Source organism: Lampris incognitus, chromosome 15 (assembly GCF_029633865.1).
Source record: "Lampris incognitus isolate fLamInc1 chromosome 15, fLamInc1.hap2, whole genome shotgun sequence".
NCBI lineage: Eukaryota > Metazoa > Chordata > Actinopteri > Lampriformes > Lampridae > Lampris > Lampris incognitus.
Genome location: NC_079225.1, coordinates 16,014,673 through 16,030,742, shown reverse-complemented (window position 1 = coordinate 16,030,742; position 16,070 = coordinate 16,014,673). Strand labels below are relative to the sequence as shown.

The 16,070-nt window shown below is 43.3% G+C and overlaps 2 protein-coding genes across 2 annotated transcripts; one reads left to right on the top strand and one right to left on the bottom strand.

The window, feature by feature from the left end:
* The first annotated feature begins 1,876 nt into the window (after window positions 1–1,876).
* Window positions 1,877–12,969, top strand: ttbk2b (tau tubulin kinase 2b). The gene is given in 16 exon segments (XM_056294142.1): window positions 1,877–1,953; window positions 2,511–2,633; window positions 2,761–2,908; window positions 6,862–6,935; window positions 7,036–7,176; window positions 7,423–7,527; window positions 8,076–8,141; window positions 8,255–8,347; window positions 8,436–8,561; window positions 8,645–8,802; window positions 9,110–9,299; window positions 10,493–10,707; window positions 10,831–11,302; window positions 11,750–12,450; window positions 12,613–12,839; window positions 12,842–12,969. Coding segments are annotated over 15 exon segments (2,913 nt in total). The 5' UTR covers window positions 1,877–1,953; window positions 2,511–2,564.
* Window positions 12,970–13,147: 178 nt separating this feature from the next.
* churc1 (churchill domain containing 1) lies at window positions 13,148–15,999 on the bottom strand. Its single transcript, XM_056294271.1, has 4 exons — window positions 15,811–15,999; window positions 15,450–15,585; window positions 15,069–15,139; window positions 13,148–14,925 (listed from the first exon to the last, which is right to left on the bottom strand). The coding sequence occupies exons 1-4, from the start codon at window positions 15,847–15,849 to the stop codon at window positions 14,833–14,835; spliced, it is 339 nt and encodes a 112-aa protein (XP_056150246.1). The 5' UTR covers window positions 15,850–15,999; the 3' UTR covers window positions 13,148–14,832.
* Between the last annotated feature and the right edge of the window lie 71 nt (window positions 16,000–16,070).

Sequence of the window (16,070 nt, the reverse complement as noted above, 5' to 3'; positions counted from 1 at the left end):
AGGTGAATCGGCCATAATAAATTGCCACCAGGTATGAGTGTGTGTGTGTGTGTGTGTGTGTGTGTGTGTGTGTGTGTGTGTGTGTGTGTGTGTGTGTGTGTGTGTGTGTGTGTGTGTGTGTGTGTGGGCCCTGTTGGCCTGGTGGCCTGTCCAGGGTGTCTCTCCACCTGCTGCCCAATGACTGCTGGGATAGACGCCAGCTTCCCCGCGACCCTGAGTGCAGGATGAGCGGTTCGGATAATGGATGGATGGATGGATGGATGAAAATGCTTGAATTTTGAATAAGGAATACAAGATAATAATGCTAAATAAAAAATAATCACATCAAATTTTGTTTTCAGAAGTCATCAAAAGTATTGGTTATATATGGTTCTAGACAATATAATGAGTACATTAAGTCAATGGCTAGATAGATAGATAGATAGATAGATAGATAGATAGATAGATAGATAGATAGATAGATAGATAGATAGATAGATAGATAGATAGATAGATAGATAGATAGATAGATAGATATCGTCACCTTCTTAAAATAATGGCCTAAGTCATATTTTCAAGTTTTTCAAAAAACAGAATAAACTGACTGTCTGTCAATTAATTGACAGACAGCGTTATTTGCATGTCAATAGTCATATATTTTCCTATATTATCATAACCTTTTTGTGTGAAATGATTAAGAAATATCATATATTCTATATTTGTTTCAGTTTATTCTGTTTTTTGAAAAACTTGAAATATGACTTAGGCCATTGTTTTAAGAAGGTGACGATATATATATAAATATATGCACCTACTGAAAGAATCCTAGCTGGTGCAAAGCCATAAATCAGAGCCAAACCAATCTTGCTGCAAAGCCCTTGTACATACAGGTTGGCAACTTATGAAAGGCCACTGAATTATCTTAAACACACACACACACACACACACACACACACACACACACACACACACACACACACACACACACACACACACACACACACACACACACACACACACACAATAAGGTGGAAATAGCTGTAGTCCAAAAAAAAAATCTGTCAGCAAATGCAAGACATTTTTCCATTATTCATTGTGGGCTTGAGGTATTTCTACATTGTGCCTTCATCAGAGCACCATTCAAACATAGAGGTACAAGCCTCCACCATTGATTTATCATTTCTCTTTTAGACGCAGATTTTTTTTTTCGAATAGTGGCAATATCACAACAAAAACTCTCATCATATAGCTATTTGTGCTTGCAGTTCTGAAAACTTCAACTAAATGTCTGCGTTGGACAACTATTGAGGCAATGCAGATGCGTGCAGATGTGCTCTGCCTCACACCCCTCCCCTTTACTAGCACAAACTATTGTGATTGGCTGCTCCTGTCGCCGCGTTTGACAATCTACCAAGATAAGCAGGTGTTGCTGAGAGAGAATAGCAGTGTAAACCAATATTTTATCTCTGAAAGGAGGTCTGCCCGGCAGCGCCGCTTCCCCCCCTGGATAGTCATAAAGGCATGCTAATTAGAACAGGTGGTCCTTGCACCTTCATTTTTCACGCAGGACCACTTTTTTTTAAACCTTATGTAGTTACGTGCTCATGCTCATAAAAAAAACTTGGCAACACGTTTTTATCTAATTGTGCTTTCCAGTAAGACATAAAACCCCTGCAAGGATGCAGAAGTCTGCATAGTTATCATTCAGCAGGAGAGACGCCCGCCCGCCCTCCCTCCGCGCCACAGACGTCACCGAGCTCCGTCGGAACGAGCAGAGGGAGTCATTTGAATCTTTCGGCTTGCTAAGCGGGCGCCGGCTAATGCTCGTTATGCCCCTTCACAGTTATGTGTATTTTCGGCCATAGAGAGTCACACTGGAGGATCTAATGACGCGTTTTTCAAATGGAAAGTTGTCACGGCCGAATGTTTTTATTTAGATCTACCGCCCGGCCGACGATGGTGCGACCCAGTGAGGTAAGCGAAGTTCTGAGGGAACCCGCTAGCTGGCGGCTACGGTTAGCTTCGGGAGCGGCGTAGCATCAGCAGCCGCATTGGGTGGACGTCGCCACGCTTTAAGCGACCGCCGATTAGCGACCGTCGCGCTGTTGCCCTCGGTTCAGTCGGGTTTGTGTTAGCGCAGGGGGTGATGCGTTTGATACCGCTGGATCTCGGCGCCGAGTCAAGCAAACCGACTGGGTCAAACATCCTTTGACGATATCTGCTAGCGTCGTTATCTTGCAAGGAGATTGCAGACGGGCACTGCCAACAGCAAGCGTGCAGCCGTTTTAATGCTTGTTTTTCTTGGGTTTGCACGAAAGCCATTTTTAAAGCATTGTACGCTTTTTGTGAAATTAGTAGCGTTAATTACCATCCTGGTAATTACAGCAGCACGTCTTTCGCTATAAAGCAACTGCTCTATCTTTTCATTATTTGCATGCTGCACACAGTGCAACACCCTGGAAATGTACAGTGATTTTGGATTGTTGGCGACACCATTCATGGAAAATGCGATCTGTGTCCCCTGTTTGAAGTGAGAGGCCCGCGTGGCTGATGCCAGGTGCAGGCTCTTGTTGAGAGCACTCAGGATGAGTGGGTCTGCAGAACAGACGGACATCCTGTCAGTGGCAGACGTGGTCAGGGAAAGATGGAAAGTGGTGAGTGATGCTAAGACAGTGTACACAGTCTCATCACTTTATCCAAATTTTGCCCAGCAAATAGCATCCCTCCTATTCACTCTTACATCTCAGTTTTTGCTCCACTAACCTCTTTGTTACCCCTCAGTTGAAGAAGATAGGTGGAGGTGGATTTGGGGAGATCTATGAGGTTTTAGATCAGTTAAGCAAATCCAGTGTGGCCTTGAAGGTGGAGTCTGCCCAGCAACCGAAACAGGTCCTAAAGATGGAGGTGGCGGTGCTTAAGAAACTCCAGGGTGAGTGGTACAGTCAAACTGATAGTGACCGTATGTTTGCATACAAGGAATACTTGAGGTAAAATATTTATCTCAGGTAAGGTTTATAAAGAGCTTATAATGACTAATTTTCACTTTAGCAATAAAAAAGATCATTTTTATTTTGTAAACCAAACGTACAAAGAATATATTAATAGTTAGAATAGTTAGTAATTGGAAGACATGTTGGCAGAACAAAGTTTTCTGGCCTATGATGATGTATTCTACTAATTATATTCAGATTTATCATGATCAAGGATATAAGGATGTGCACATTTTTCAGAATGATGCATGCCACAAAATTACAAAGAATACTGGTATTTCCCAAATGTATAAGAATGTTAAAGGATAATTCTGTTTTGTTTTGTTTTGTTTTTTACAACTTGGGTTTTACTTTTGTAGTTTTTGTCATCAGGTATACTGGTTATGATATTATTCAACTTACTGGCTTCATTTTGGAGATTTTGGATACGAGACCACCACTGAACAAAGATTAATATGGCATCTTTTAAACATCAAGAAGACCCAGGTCTTATATCATCCTCCACGCAATCAGCCATCTACCCAGCCCACCATAAAAGTGGGCAACAAAATTATTGAAAATGTTGATCACTTCCCCTACCATGGCAGCCTTCTCTCCTCAAAGCTGACATCGACTCTGAGGTCATCACCTGAGTTGTGCCATTGGTGCTTACGCCAGACTCAGTCTTTGAAGACTTCAGTCTTTGAAGACTGAGACCTAAAGGCCCAAACAAAACTCCTGGTCTACAGAGCTATTGTTCTCCCTATCCTGATGTATGGAGCAGAATCATGGACCACCTACAGCAGGCACCTGAGAGCCCTGGAACAATACCACCAAAGATCCTTACGAAAGATGCTGAGGACCAGCTGGAAGGACAGACACACCATCAGCATTGTGGAAGAAGCCAACGTGACTAGCATCACCACCACAATAATGCAGTACCAACTCCGATGGACAGGCCATGTCATCCCCATGTCCAACACACATCTCCCCAAACAGATCCTGTACGCCCAGCTGAAGGAAGGTCAGCGAGCTCCCCGCAGGCAAAATAAATGTTTCAAGGACAATATCAAGACAAATCTGAAGAAATTCGACATCACATTGAGCAACTGGGAACACACATTGCACCGGATAGGCACTCCTGGAAGAAGTCCGTCCTGCACATTATGAAATGGTACTCCACTGTGCCACAGAGAAAAAGTGACAGGACCACAAGGAGAGAGAGAATAAGGGTGAACCACCACCACCACCCACCACCACTTTCCCCTGTCCACACTGCATCAAAATATGTGGATCACAGATCAGCCTCTACAGCCATCTGAAGACCCACAAGTAGATAACCCAACAGAGAGGACAGTCATACTCACTTCAAGGGACCGCCAATGATGATGATGACTACTACGTCTTAAAGAACAACTGAATACAAACCTTAAACCTGTCATTTTAACAATAATAACAAATCCATACTGCCTCAGTTAGACTGTGTAAACAATATGGTATTATCAATGACTTCTCAGCTGGGCTCGCCAGGTAGTTTATTAATAGTTACTACAACCAATAGGCTGGTCAGGCTGGTCATTGCAAGTTGAACCAGGAAGTAGCTCAGCAATGCAGTCAACCATTGACTATGTTGAACATTTCGGGTAAAATCTTTTAACTTGCACTTTTCTTTTCACTACCAAATATATGGTTTAGATAATTGGGTTAAGTTGGGCTTGTTAAAACATGTGTTGCTCGTGTTTCAATGTACTGTCAGACACCTTTGTAAAGCTGAGTCCAGAGGTGGTCCCATATTAAAAATCTCCAAAATGAAGCCAGTGAGTAAAATATCATAACTGATATGAAAGACGGTGAAAAATGAAAATAAGAGCCAGGATATATATACTATATAGTTTGTATATATATATAGTTTGTGTGTGTGTGTGTGCATCTCAAAAAATTAGAATATTATGGAAAAGTTCATTATTTTCTGTAATTTAATTCAAAAAGTGAAACTTTCATATATTCTAGATTCATTACACATAAAGTGAAATATGTCAAGCCTTTTTTGTTTTAATCTAGATGATTACGGCTTACAGCTCATGAAAATCAAAACTCCAGTATCTCAAAATATTAGAATATTACATAAGACCAATCAAAAGAAGGATTTATAATACAGAAATGTCGACCTTCTGAAAAGTATGTTCATTTATGCACTCAATACTTGGTCGGGGCTCCTTTTGCACGAATTACTGCATCAATGCAGCGTGGCATGGAGGCAATCAGCCTGGAGCACTGCTGAGGTGTTATGGAAGCCCAGGTTGCTTTGATAGCGGCCTTCGGCTCATCTGCATTGTTGGGTCTGGTGTCTCTCATCTTCCTCTTGACAATACCCCATAAGCCACAGAAGGTCATTGCTGAAAGGGCTGGCTGTTCGCAGAGTGCTGTATCAAAGCATATCCATGGAAAGTTGACTGGAAGGGAAAAGTGTGGTAGGTAAAGGTGCACAAACAGGGATGACCACAGCCTTGAGAGGATTGTCAAGCAAGGCCGATTCAAGAACTTAGGGGAGCTTCACAAGGAGTGGACTGAGGCTTGAGTCAGTGCATCAAGAGCCACCACACAAAGACGTGCCTAGGAACTGGGCTACAAGTATCACATTCCTAGTGTCAAGCCACTCCTGAACCAGAGACAATGTCAGAAGCGTCTTACCTTGGCTCAGGAGAAGAGGAACTGGACCGTTGGTCAGTGGTCCAAAGTCCTCTTATCAGATGAAAGTAAATGTTGCATTTCATTTGGAAATCAAGGTCCCAGAGTCTGGAGGAAGAGTGGAGAGGCACAGAATCCAAGTTGCTTGAAGTCCAGTGTGAAGTTTCCACAGTCAGTGATGATTTGGGGTGCCATGTCATCTGCTGGTGTTGGTCCATTGTGTTTTATCAAGTCCAGAGTCAACGCAGCCGTCTACCAGGAGATTTTAGAGCACTGCTGACAAGCTTTATGGAGATGCTGATTTCATTTTCCAGCAGGACTTGGCACCTGCCCGCAGTGCCAAAACTACCATGGTATTACTGTGCTTGACTGGCCAGCCAACTCGCCTGACCTGAACCCCATATTGTCAAGAGGAAGATGAGAGACACCAGACCTAACAAAGCAGATGAGCCGAAGGCCGCTATCAAAGCAACCTGAGCTTCCATAACACCTCAGCAGTGCCCCAGGCTGATTGCCTCCATGCCACGCCGCATTGATGCAGTAATTCGTGCAAAAGGAGACCCGACCAAGTATTGAGTGCATAAATGAACATACTTTTCGGAAGGTTGACATTTCTGTATTATAAATCTTTTTTTGATTGGTCTTATGTAATATTCTAATATTTTGAGATACTGGATTTTTGATTTTCATGAGCTGTAAGCCGTAATCATCTAGATTAAAACAAAAAAGGCTTGACATATTTCACTTTATGTGTAATGAATCTAGAATATATGAATGTTTCACTTTTTGAATTAAATTATGGAAAATAATGAACTTTTCCACAATATTATATTTTTTTGAGATGCACCTGTATACATACATACATACATACATACATACATACATACATACATACATACACACACACACACACACACACACACACACACACACACACACACACACACATATATATATATATATAAAATCCCGCAAGTCAAGTAAATTCTTTATGGGACAGTACAAGCCTGCTTCGTATAGATAAACATAAGCTTCCACACAGGAAACAAGACATTGAAAATAACGAAGATAAAGATCTTGACTATTTTCAATGGCAACGATGCCATCTAAGAGGTGTTCGTTTTCTGCAGGAATATGGAGGCAGTCACACAAGTATGTTTTTGAGATTTATATTCAGTGTCTAAGAAATACGGTTAAGTGATTTGTTTGTATATCTCTTTGGCAGGTAAAGACCATGTGTGTCGTTTTGTTGGTTGTGGCCGCAACGATCGCTTCAACTATGTGGTTATGGAACTCCAGGTAAGAGCTCTATTAGCAAGGAGGGCTTGTTTTACTTGCTTTTGACGGCCCATACGATTACATCCCTAACTGATATATCACACCAATTTCCTGTTGCAAGGGGAGGAACTTGGCAGATTTACGCAGAACTATGACTCGCGGCACCTTTTCCATCTCCACCACTTTGAGGCTTGGTAAACAAATTCTGGAGGCCATTGAAAGCATCCATTCTGTTGGCTTCCTACATCGTGACATTAAACCAGTAAGTGGACCTGTGAGCAAAGTTAGGAAACAGGGCTAATGAATCAGCAACAGGTGGAAGTTTGATAGTTTCTAAGTCATTTTGCATACCGTTTTGTTACTGATTTTATGTGATTTGTTTAGAGTTCAGCTCATCCAAAGAGAAGTTTCTGTACCAAGTTATCTGATCAGCTGCAAAGCTATATATAAAAAAAAGAAAAATGTTGTGCTCCAACAATTTTTTTTATCTCTGCTGTTTAATCTCCAGTCTAACTTTGCAATGGGGCGACTACCCAACACGTGCAGATGCTGCTACATGCTTGACTTTGGCTTGGCCCGTCAGTTCACTAACTCCTGTCAGGAAGTTCGTCCCGTAAGTGCATATTATCGCCTTCCCCAAAAGATTATTTTGGATTTTCTGACCCTACAAATTACCGACCCATTGAGGAGCTTATGCAAGGCATGATTTGTCAATCTGTGCCAACTTCTGTAAAGAATACCTGTTTTTCCAGCACAGGGACATGAAAGCCGTTTCCACAAAATTGATAAGAAACATATTTTCTCAAATTTAGTCCAAAAGCAAAGATTTGTGAGATGACTGTACTTTATAATGATACTATAAGATGTGGATGCTCGTATATATAATTATATGTGTATTTCTTTATGTTCCTCTAGTGTAAACGGACAGCTTAACAACACTGGGCAGAGCAATGCCACATTTGGCTTGGTCATAAAATTCCAACTGAAATTTGTATTCAGCACCCTGACTAGGGAATATTGATCCAAGGATATGAAACAAAGCAATGGCGATGTTATGGCTGAGAAATTTATAAGACCTGAGGTCAAAGAAATTCAAACTAATCCATTAAGGGATGATAAATAGAGAGGTTTTTTTTTCTCAATGTCTCTATTCTCTCTCAGCCTCGTCCTGTCGCAGGCTTCCGAGGAACCGTGCGATATGCTTCCATCAATGCACATAAGAATAAGGTGAATTTGAACCAAACACTCTCTGCTTTGTGATCTGTTATGTCTTGTTGGGTAATGGATGCTCTCAATAGCGTGCACGTTTACCTTGCTCACCCCCGTGTCTGGATCTGCAGGAAATGGGTCGTCACGATGACCTCTGGTCTCTCTTCTACATGCTAGTGGAATTCATGGTTGGTCAGCTACCTTGGCGGAAAGTCAAAGATAAAGTATGTAATGCCATGGTTTCATCAGTTAACTTTAAAAGTCACTTTAGGTATCTGTATTAAATCACTCTGTTTGTTTCTCCTCTCTTAGGAACAAGTAGGAAATGTTAAAGAGACATATGACCATCGACTCATGCTTAAGCACCTTCCATCAGAGTTTAGTGTCTTCCTGGATCATATCTTGGCTTTAGACTACTTCACTAAGCCTGACTATCAGGTAGGCCTTCTACTGTCTCCAATATCTGGGTTGCTTTTATTTGTTTTTATCGCCTGCTGATGAGTGCGGTGTCTCTGTGACAGCTCCTGATGTCAGTGTTTGAGAATGCTATGAAAAGCCACAACATACTGGAGAATGACCCTTACGACTGGGAGAAATGCGATTCTGAGGATATGCTGAACATTACCGCCGCAGGAACCACCGCTCAGCAACTGACCCGTCTCACACCAGCGTACATGGGGTAAAAATACCTGGGAAAAACACAAATGATTTAATTAATAAGTATCGACAAAGGACCATTTCTTATTTTGAATGGCTTCAGGCGCACGTTTGCAGTTTACTTCTATGGTTCGGAGTTTCATATTGCTCGGCCGGACGTGTGTATAATGGACATTACGGCGCTGTAGCTTTTTTTTTTTTTTCTTTTTTTTAGAACAGAATCTCCCATATCCCTGAGAGATCACTGCTCTAGTTTGCACTGGGTGTTGGGGGAGGGGGGGTGAGCAGGTGAATGACCTTTCTTTTCCGCTTGCCCCTATTGTCCACAGCATGGCCAATGCTTCGGTGCTGCCAGGCGAGCTGCAGAGAGAGAACACCGAGGACGTCCTGCAAGGGGAACGCCTCAGCGACGCTGACAACTGCCCCCCCATTCCCTCGCAGACCACCCAGGGAGGCGACGTGTGGGAGGAGATGGATCGCAACCGTAACCACAAACACTCCCAGCCGCTCATCAGGAAGGTCAGGACTGCAGAGGATAAGGCGCAGTTTTCTGCTGACCGCCTGGTCACTTTATGCTGACGGACTGTCACGAGCATCAGAAAACATTTCTCCTCTGCTTCCCTGTCTGTGCTGTGGGTTCTATCGTTTAGCTGTAAGGCAATGGGTAAAATGCACAGTCATGAATCCCCCCCACAAGGTGAAAATTAAGGTAGACAGGAATTTTTACATTAATCTTAATTTGAGAGCACATGGCCTGTGCCCGGAGATGGTACGGTGGTTATGATCCCCAAATAACACCTCTGCCATCTCATTAACCTCTGCAGACTCAGGATAGTATCCTAGTAGTCGCAGGGCTCCAGACTAATATGATATACCAGTATAATAATACCACTTATGATATGCCAATATAATAATGGTGGCAGTGGTGCCACTGAGTTTTCCACTTAGCACATAATTTGGTCACACCAGAAAATTGTCATGCCCCACAACTGCGTGATTTTATCTCTGAGTTTGCATCTCTGACTTTTTTTCCCCTCATTATCCAGATGAATTTTGCTTGTGCAGCGTTACTGTACATCAGATTTACAGTCAACGCAATATTTTCAGCAGTATTTGTGTTTTAGATTCTGTGAATTTGTGCATTCTTTGGTGATATTGTATACGGTGTTAAATTTTGTTATCTCTGCCTCATTATTAGACTTTGAAACGTCGCTGGAAGGGTGCAGCTCTCTGCATTGAGTTTGCTTATGGCTTTTGTTATGAAGTTTAAAGGTCTCCTGCTTAAAAAGTGTAGCTGCAGAAATTTCGAGTTGCATGCAACAGTCAGCCCACACTACTTACAGCTAACCCAATAGGTAATAAACACAGCCAGGTAAATTCTTTGGTATACCACTTTTTGGGCTTTTTAGTGGGAGGTGGCTGCTCAGTTCCCTTCACTGATTCCTCTGCTGGCTGTGTCTGTTCCTCTGGTTCGGAATTGGTTTCCAGTTAATTAACTAACCAGTTAATTTTTTAGTGGCACTGTAGAGATTTATGGTCACTGTCTGAAGCCCTGAGTAGTATCTCTTCCCAGGCTCCCCTTTTTATTCCTCTGTTTCAATTAAGAAACAAATGCTAAGGACGGAATACCGCCTATAAACAAAATCCAATGCCTTGTGGTCTGGGGATGCAAAACACATTGTTACAGCGTTCTCTCCCTCCTTCCTCCTCAGGTGGTGAGTGAGGATGAACACAGTCAAAACCAAGGGAACCAGAGCCCCAACACGGGCTCTGTGCAAAGCTCTCCCAGACGGGTGCGTTCAGAGACCATGTTCTTGGACCGGGCCGCTCCCTTGCTCAGGAGAATCAGACACAGTCAGAGCTTGGCTTTTGAGAAGAGGCTGGCCCCCGAACCCAAACCTACCATCGAACGCTTCCTGGAGGCCTAGTTAGTTCTACCATTTGGCATTAAAGTGCACTTATACATACATACAACATTGTGACAATCTTTGAATCTTTTTTTTTTCTTCTTGTGAATAAGACAGAACAGACAACTTGACTCTCATTTCAGTCTGGGAAAACAGCGTCCAGTCCTCTCCCAGCTGGGAGAGAAATCCATCCCTGAGAGGGGACCAGAGGAGCAGACGCCTCCCTGCGATGAGCAGCACACAGGCACCACGACCCCAGACCAGGAGGAGGGGGCAGCGAGTAGTGGCTTCGTGGCCGTCAACCTCAGCCCTGTTCCCCAGGAGGGCGACTCCCAAGAGTGGGTGATGCTGGAGCTTGAGCAAGGGAGCGGCTCTGGAGCTGCCAAGCCCCCAGCAGAGGCCCCACACGAGGAGAGGACAAGGGTCCACACAGCCGCAGAAACCGAAGCCCTGGCCTCTGAGCCTCAGGACGGTCAGCCTAGCTCAGTTCCCAGCAGCCCGGTCTTATCACATATGGCCATGCCCGGCACCTGGTTATTGGGCCACAGGAGGCTGCCGGGGATGCTGGGACAGATGCCCCCAGTTCTCCACATGAGTAGATCCCAAATGGAGCAGGTAAGGCCACCAAAGAGTTTAGTTAAAAATAAACACATAAACATAAGCTAAAAGCTGTCCACCATTTAGCACATTTTGTTGTACAACTGATGATATAAAACTCAGTCAAGTAATTGTAATTTTTAAAAGAGAGCTTTTTGGCACATGCCACATAATCGCAATGTCCCTGGTTCGATTCCAGCTAGTGAGCTTTTTTTGCATGTCATACCCATCTCTCTCTCTCTCCTCGTTTCCTGTCTGCCACCTCACTTGTCCTCTATCCAATATAGGCAAAAATGCCAAAAATAAATACATTTAAAAGAAAGCTTTTCATCTATAGTGCACTGCAGTGTTGATATTTCCGAGATATTAGATAATTAATCTTAATTTATGGTTCCTTTTGGAAATTGGAATTGAACACCTATTTTGTTTAATATAAAATATGCAAATCTCTTCATCTCACCACAGTCATCCAGCTTTGTGCCACAATCACCTGTGCAGGAGAAGAGTGATGCAATACCACTGGAGGCCCCATCCACCAAACTAGACGAAACCTCTGAGGAAATCCTGAAGGAGGGAGAGGAGCTGGGTTCAGCCCCCAATCCAGTGCCAACCCAAGGTCCCACGGCTCTTCTGACCAATGACAGGGACCCAGAGAGTGACTCAGGTTTACCGGATCGTTCTTCAGAGCCTCACCAGCAGCCTCGGGCTGACCTGGCGGGAGGTGCCATGGAGAGCATTGGCACGGTTTCCCCCTCTCCGCCTTTACCCCTGCTTAGGTGTAAGGACTCTCCATCCTCCCCCAGGTTGAGCCGGATTCCCGTCCGTGACCCTGCCGCTCCAATAGACTCCTTCATTAGGGACCCAATCGCAGAGCGGCGTCACCGCTGGAGCAGCCCCGTCCCTGGCTCCCCAACCCACTCGCCCTCTCCGTCTCTGTCCTGCGACAACCTGCCTTTCGCTTTCCCCCGAGATAGGCTGTCCTCAGATCGAGGCTCCCGGTTTGACTGGCAGGGAGAAGACCCCCTCTCTCTGTCTTCCTCATCTGGCAGCAAGAGTAAGATCCCTCGCCCTGTGAGTGTCCCTCATGTACCTGAACAAGTTGCTGGCAGATTTCTGCCTCATCCGCCTCCTGGAAAACCACCCACACGCCCATCAGTAGACAGCAGGTATGAGATGTGTGGTACGGGCTGCTAGAAAATTGACTAGTTTTGAGTTGTTGTAGGAAAATGTTCACATTTTGGCATTTTTTTTTAGTTGTATTAGTTCTGATGGTAGATTTGTTAGAGGGTAGACATTTTAATCATACCACCCTGCATTTTGCTCCGCAGACGTCGGCGGTTCAGAGTGCGGGCCAGTAGTACCAGCGACGCCGACTTCCTGGCCAGTCTGACCCAGCTGATGCAGGACCACGGAGGTCTACTCTTTAGCCCCCCTCCTCGGCCCCGCAGCTCCTCCTCCTCGCTGCAACGCTCACTAAGCTCCTCCCCCTCTCGTCAGGAGTTCCGTGATTGCAGGGTGCCGCTGGGGCGCAGCCGTTCTCCCTCCAGCTTTTCTGGATCCCCCCACCTCGATATGTCCATCCACAAGACAGGTCCAGTGGGCAGCCACAGTGGGGGTCATGTCAGAGCTGCAGGGGTTGGGGCCTCAGCAATGAGGCCAAAGGATCTCGCAAAGTGAGCCAATGACCGTATTGATGCAAAAGAATAAAGCGACCTAATGGTATGACTGTATCTCAAGAGGCACGTCGAGTCCAATTGTAACTGAAAGCATGTGTACATATGCTATTTACTCGAGGGAATGTACTGTATGTATTGTAAAATGTATGATAAAATGTATTTATTTATTTATTTATTTATTCATTCATTTGTTGGACGCGTCCATAAGTACTTGACAATGTGGCTTGATACCTGCAGTCAAAACATTAAGGTTTTAAAACCTTGAGATTGCCAACTGTTACCTCCCACTTGTCCTCCTCACACTCCATATAGGCCTATTATACGACCAAAAAGATATGTACTGTATAATACTTGAGGGATATAGGGAAAAAAACAAGGTGAGAAATGTAGATATGTAAGGTTAGGAAAAAGGACAAACACACAAAAGCATTATGTGCTCTTAAATCACACTACAAGTAGTAATATACCAACATCATCAGTATACAGAACCAAGAGATGCAGTCCCTTATTGATCACATTTCTATTCATCATGAAACTGCTAGACAAAATACAATACATAGGAGGCAAATCACATCATTTTGGCATATAGCAGTGTATTAACTCTTTTCCTTGCTAGCAACAATTTCTATCATGTAAAAATACAAAGATGTTAGAATGTAAATGCACTCCACACTTAAGTATTGTAATAGTGCATGATCAATCACTGCAAATGTTTTGTTTTTTTTATTCCATTTGTACAGTAAGCGAAAACAAATCATTATTTTTATTGAGCTGGTTCTGATCCATATACATATTCACGAATTCCAATGAGTATTGTTGTGTATTTTTATTTTTTGACTTTGAAGAGCTGGCCAGGAAATAGAATTGACGCAAAATTGAACTTGGTCTTCTACATGCCTGCATCACTCTTAATTCCAAAAATAAAGTACAGTTTATAACAACGACTAGATAAAAACGTTGTCCATAAAAACGCACTTCTCTTTTGAATAGAAAATAATTCTGAAGGAAAATATTTCCTCAGAACATTAGACCATTGACCTGAAGGAGACACAGCAAAACAATTTAGTCCAAATGTAATGATGTCGTTTTAAATTCAAATGTTCACAAATTTCTTGGACATGTTTTTGTGGAGATGGGCTGAATAGTTTTCATACATGTCATAAAGTCAGGAAAAACAAATAACCTAATAGTTTAGTGCACCAAAATCTGCTATAAGTGAGGGGATGGGATTGCCTGCTGCATAAAACATCTTTAACCTTTATGTTCAAGCGCTAACCATGTAACAGTTTTACAGAAAAAAAATCGTTTTTAATTCACAAGCTGGATCCCTGCAAAATGTTTCTCAGTTCCATGCCTGTCTCCTGTCTTACCGAGCTCATTCATAGTAAAAGCTGCAAAACAAATCAGTTAGTGACACATTTTTTGTGTCACAAGTTATGACTGATTATTTTAATATTACTGTCTAATTTGAATTGAGATTTGCAATCTAATATTAGAACTGGTGTCAGTGGTGTGAATGCCAAGTGTGTACTCGCCATCCTCCCTATTGTGTGAAGCTTAGTGGGAATATTTGGCAAAAGCAAATGACCATGCAGCTCATGTAGTTTATCACCCACAGACATGTCACAAATTATGACATTGCTGTGAAGGGTCATCTTAAACTATCAAGTAACAGCCTGGTTCAAGATTATATTACTTGCTTCAAACAAAATCAGCGATGCAACTTGATTGATTGACTGACTTATCATACTCAACTGCAATCGAAGTATTCAAATCCTGTTTCTGTGCAGCAGTATCTAACATGTCAGTGATGTCTGTTAACAGCTGTTGATCTTGAATGTGAACAAGCAGGTTGATGCCTTTTGACATCTATTAGAAGAGAGGGGCCGACTGCCGGGGGTCATCTGGCAGCACGCTGATGGAGTCCTCTGCTTTCCCACACAGCATGCACAGCATTGTGTACTCCTGGACAATATAGATGCACAGTGATTAATTGTGCTATAAGATCATTCAAACATCAAAGTGAAATGTTGTGATTATGATCTGATATAACAAGTTATTAGTGTAACCAAAGCGTGACACCCATCAACCCAGAGATCACTCCTAACCTGATATTCATCCACGACAGAGAACGTGTACTCATGCCTGGCGATGACATGGTCACAGTTCTTACAAACATCTGCAAAGTACAAATAGGTGTTATCTTGACAATGTGTGACACTAAACAGATTTTCTCAGTTGAACCCAAAGTGACAGCTGATGACGAGTGACTTGTTTGGTACAGTGCTGGGTAGATTAAAGGTGGGGTCAGTGGAGAGACAATCCAACAACATTTTAGGGTCTGCCATTAGGCCCCCGACCTGTGTATTATTTGGGGACGGCTGCAAATAATAATTAGTCGATACTGTCTCAGTCTGTCATGTAACGTTACAGACAATTTAGCCGATTTTAGCTGAGAGTGGGGAACAATTACAACAAAGGCGAATTACGGTCATATGTGACAATCTCCTCTCCGTCGTCGTCCTCGGTGGTTTTGTTACTGATCAGCATGAAGTCTCTCTTGTGGCAGTTGGCACAGGAGAGGTAGTTCATCAGGTAGGACCCATTCTCCAGACAGGTGTTCCCCTAGGGAGGAAGCCATTGGCAGGCGTCAGTCAGAGAGCCTCATCGCTACGTGTTACGTCCGGTCTTTCTCGACAAAGGCGTGTCGCGTGTTTGGTCTTACGTAAATCGATTGTTAACCGCGTGATGGTTCATTTTTACCCGGATGGATACCCACAGGTCGACATTAAAACGAACAAGATTGCTAAAGATTGCTAACGGGATCAACTCCAAACAGTCATTACCCACCCGGTTTGGGTATTCCTGTTGCACACATCCGCCGCACATTTTGATCGCCCCGTCACTGCTTCATATTGTGCAGAAAATCTCGACAGATCCTTGCAACGGAGGGGTGTCGAAGCGCTTCCAAAAAATCGAAATCTATTTAGAGACCCCCCTCCTTTTTTTCTTTTTTTTCCCTTTTTTTTAAGACACGCGCCCCTTTTAAAAACAAGCTCCCGTGGTTAAACTCGAGCTGGCTACTTCCGCACCAAACAGCAGCGGCGGAA

Coding starts and splice junctions, on each gene's coding strand:
- churc1 (XM_056294271.1), bottom strand. CDS start 15,849: ATGTGCGGCGGATGTGTGCAACAGGAATACCCAAACCGG. Junction 15,140..15,449: donor GGAGATTGTCACATATGACC/GTAATTCGCCTT, acceptor TGTACTTTGCAG/ATGTTTGTAAGAACTGTGAC. Junction 14,926..15,068: donor CTGTCGTGGATGAATATCAG/GTTAGGAGTGAT, acceptor TATATTGTCCAG/GAGTACACAATGCTGTGCAT.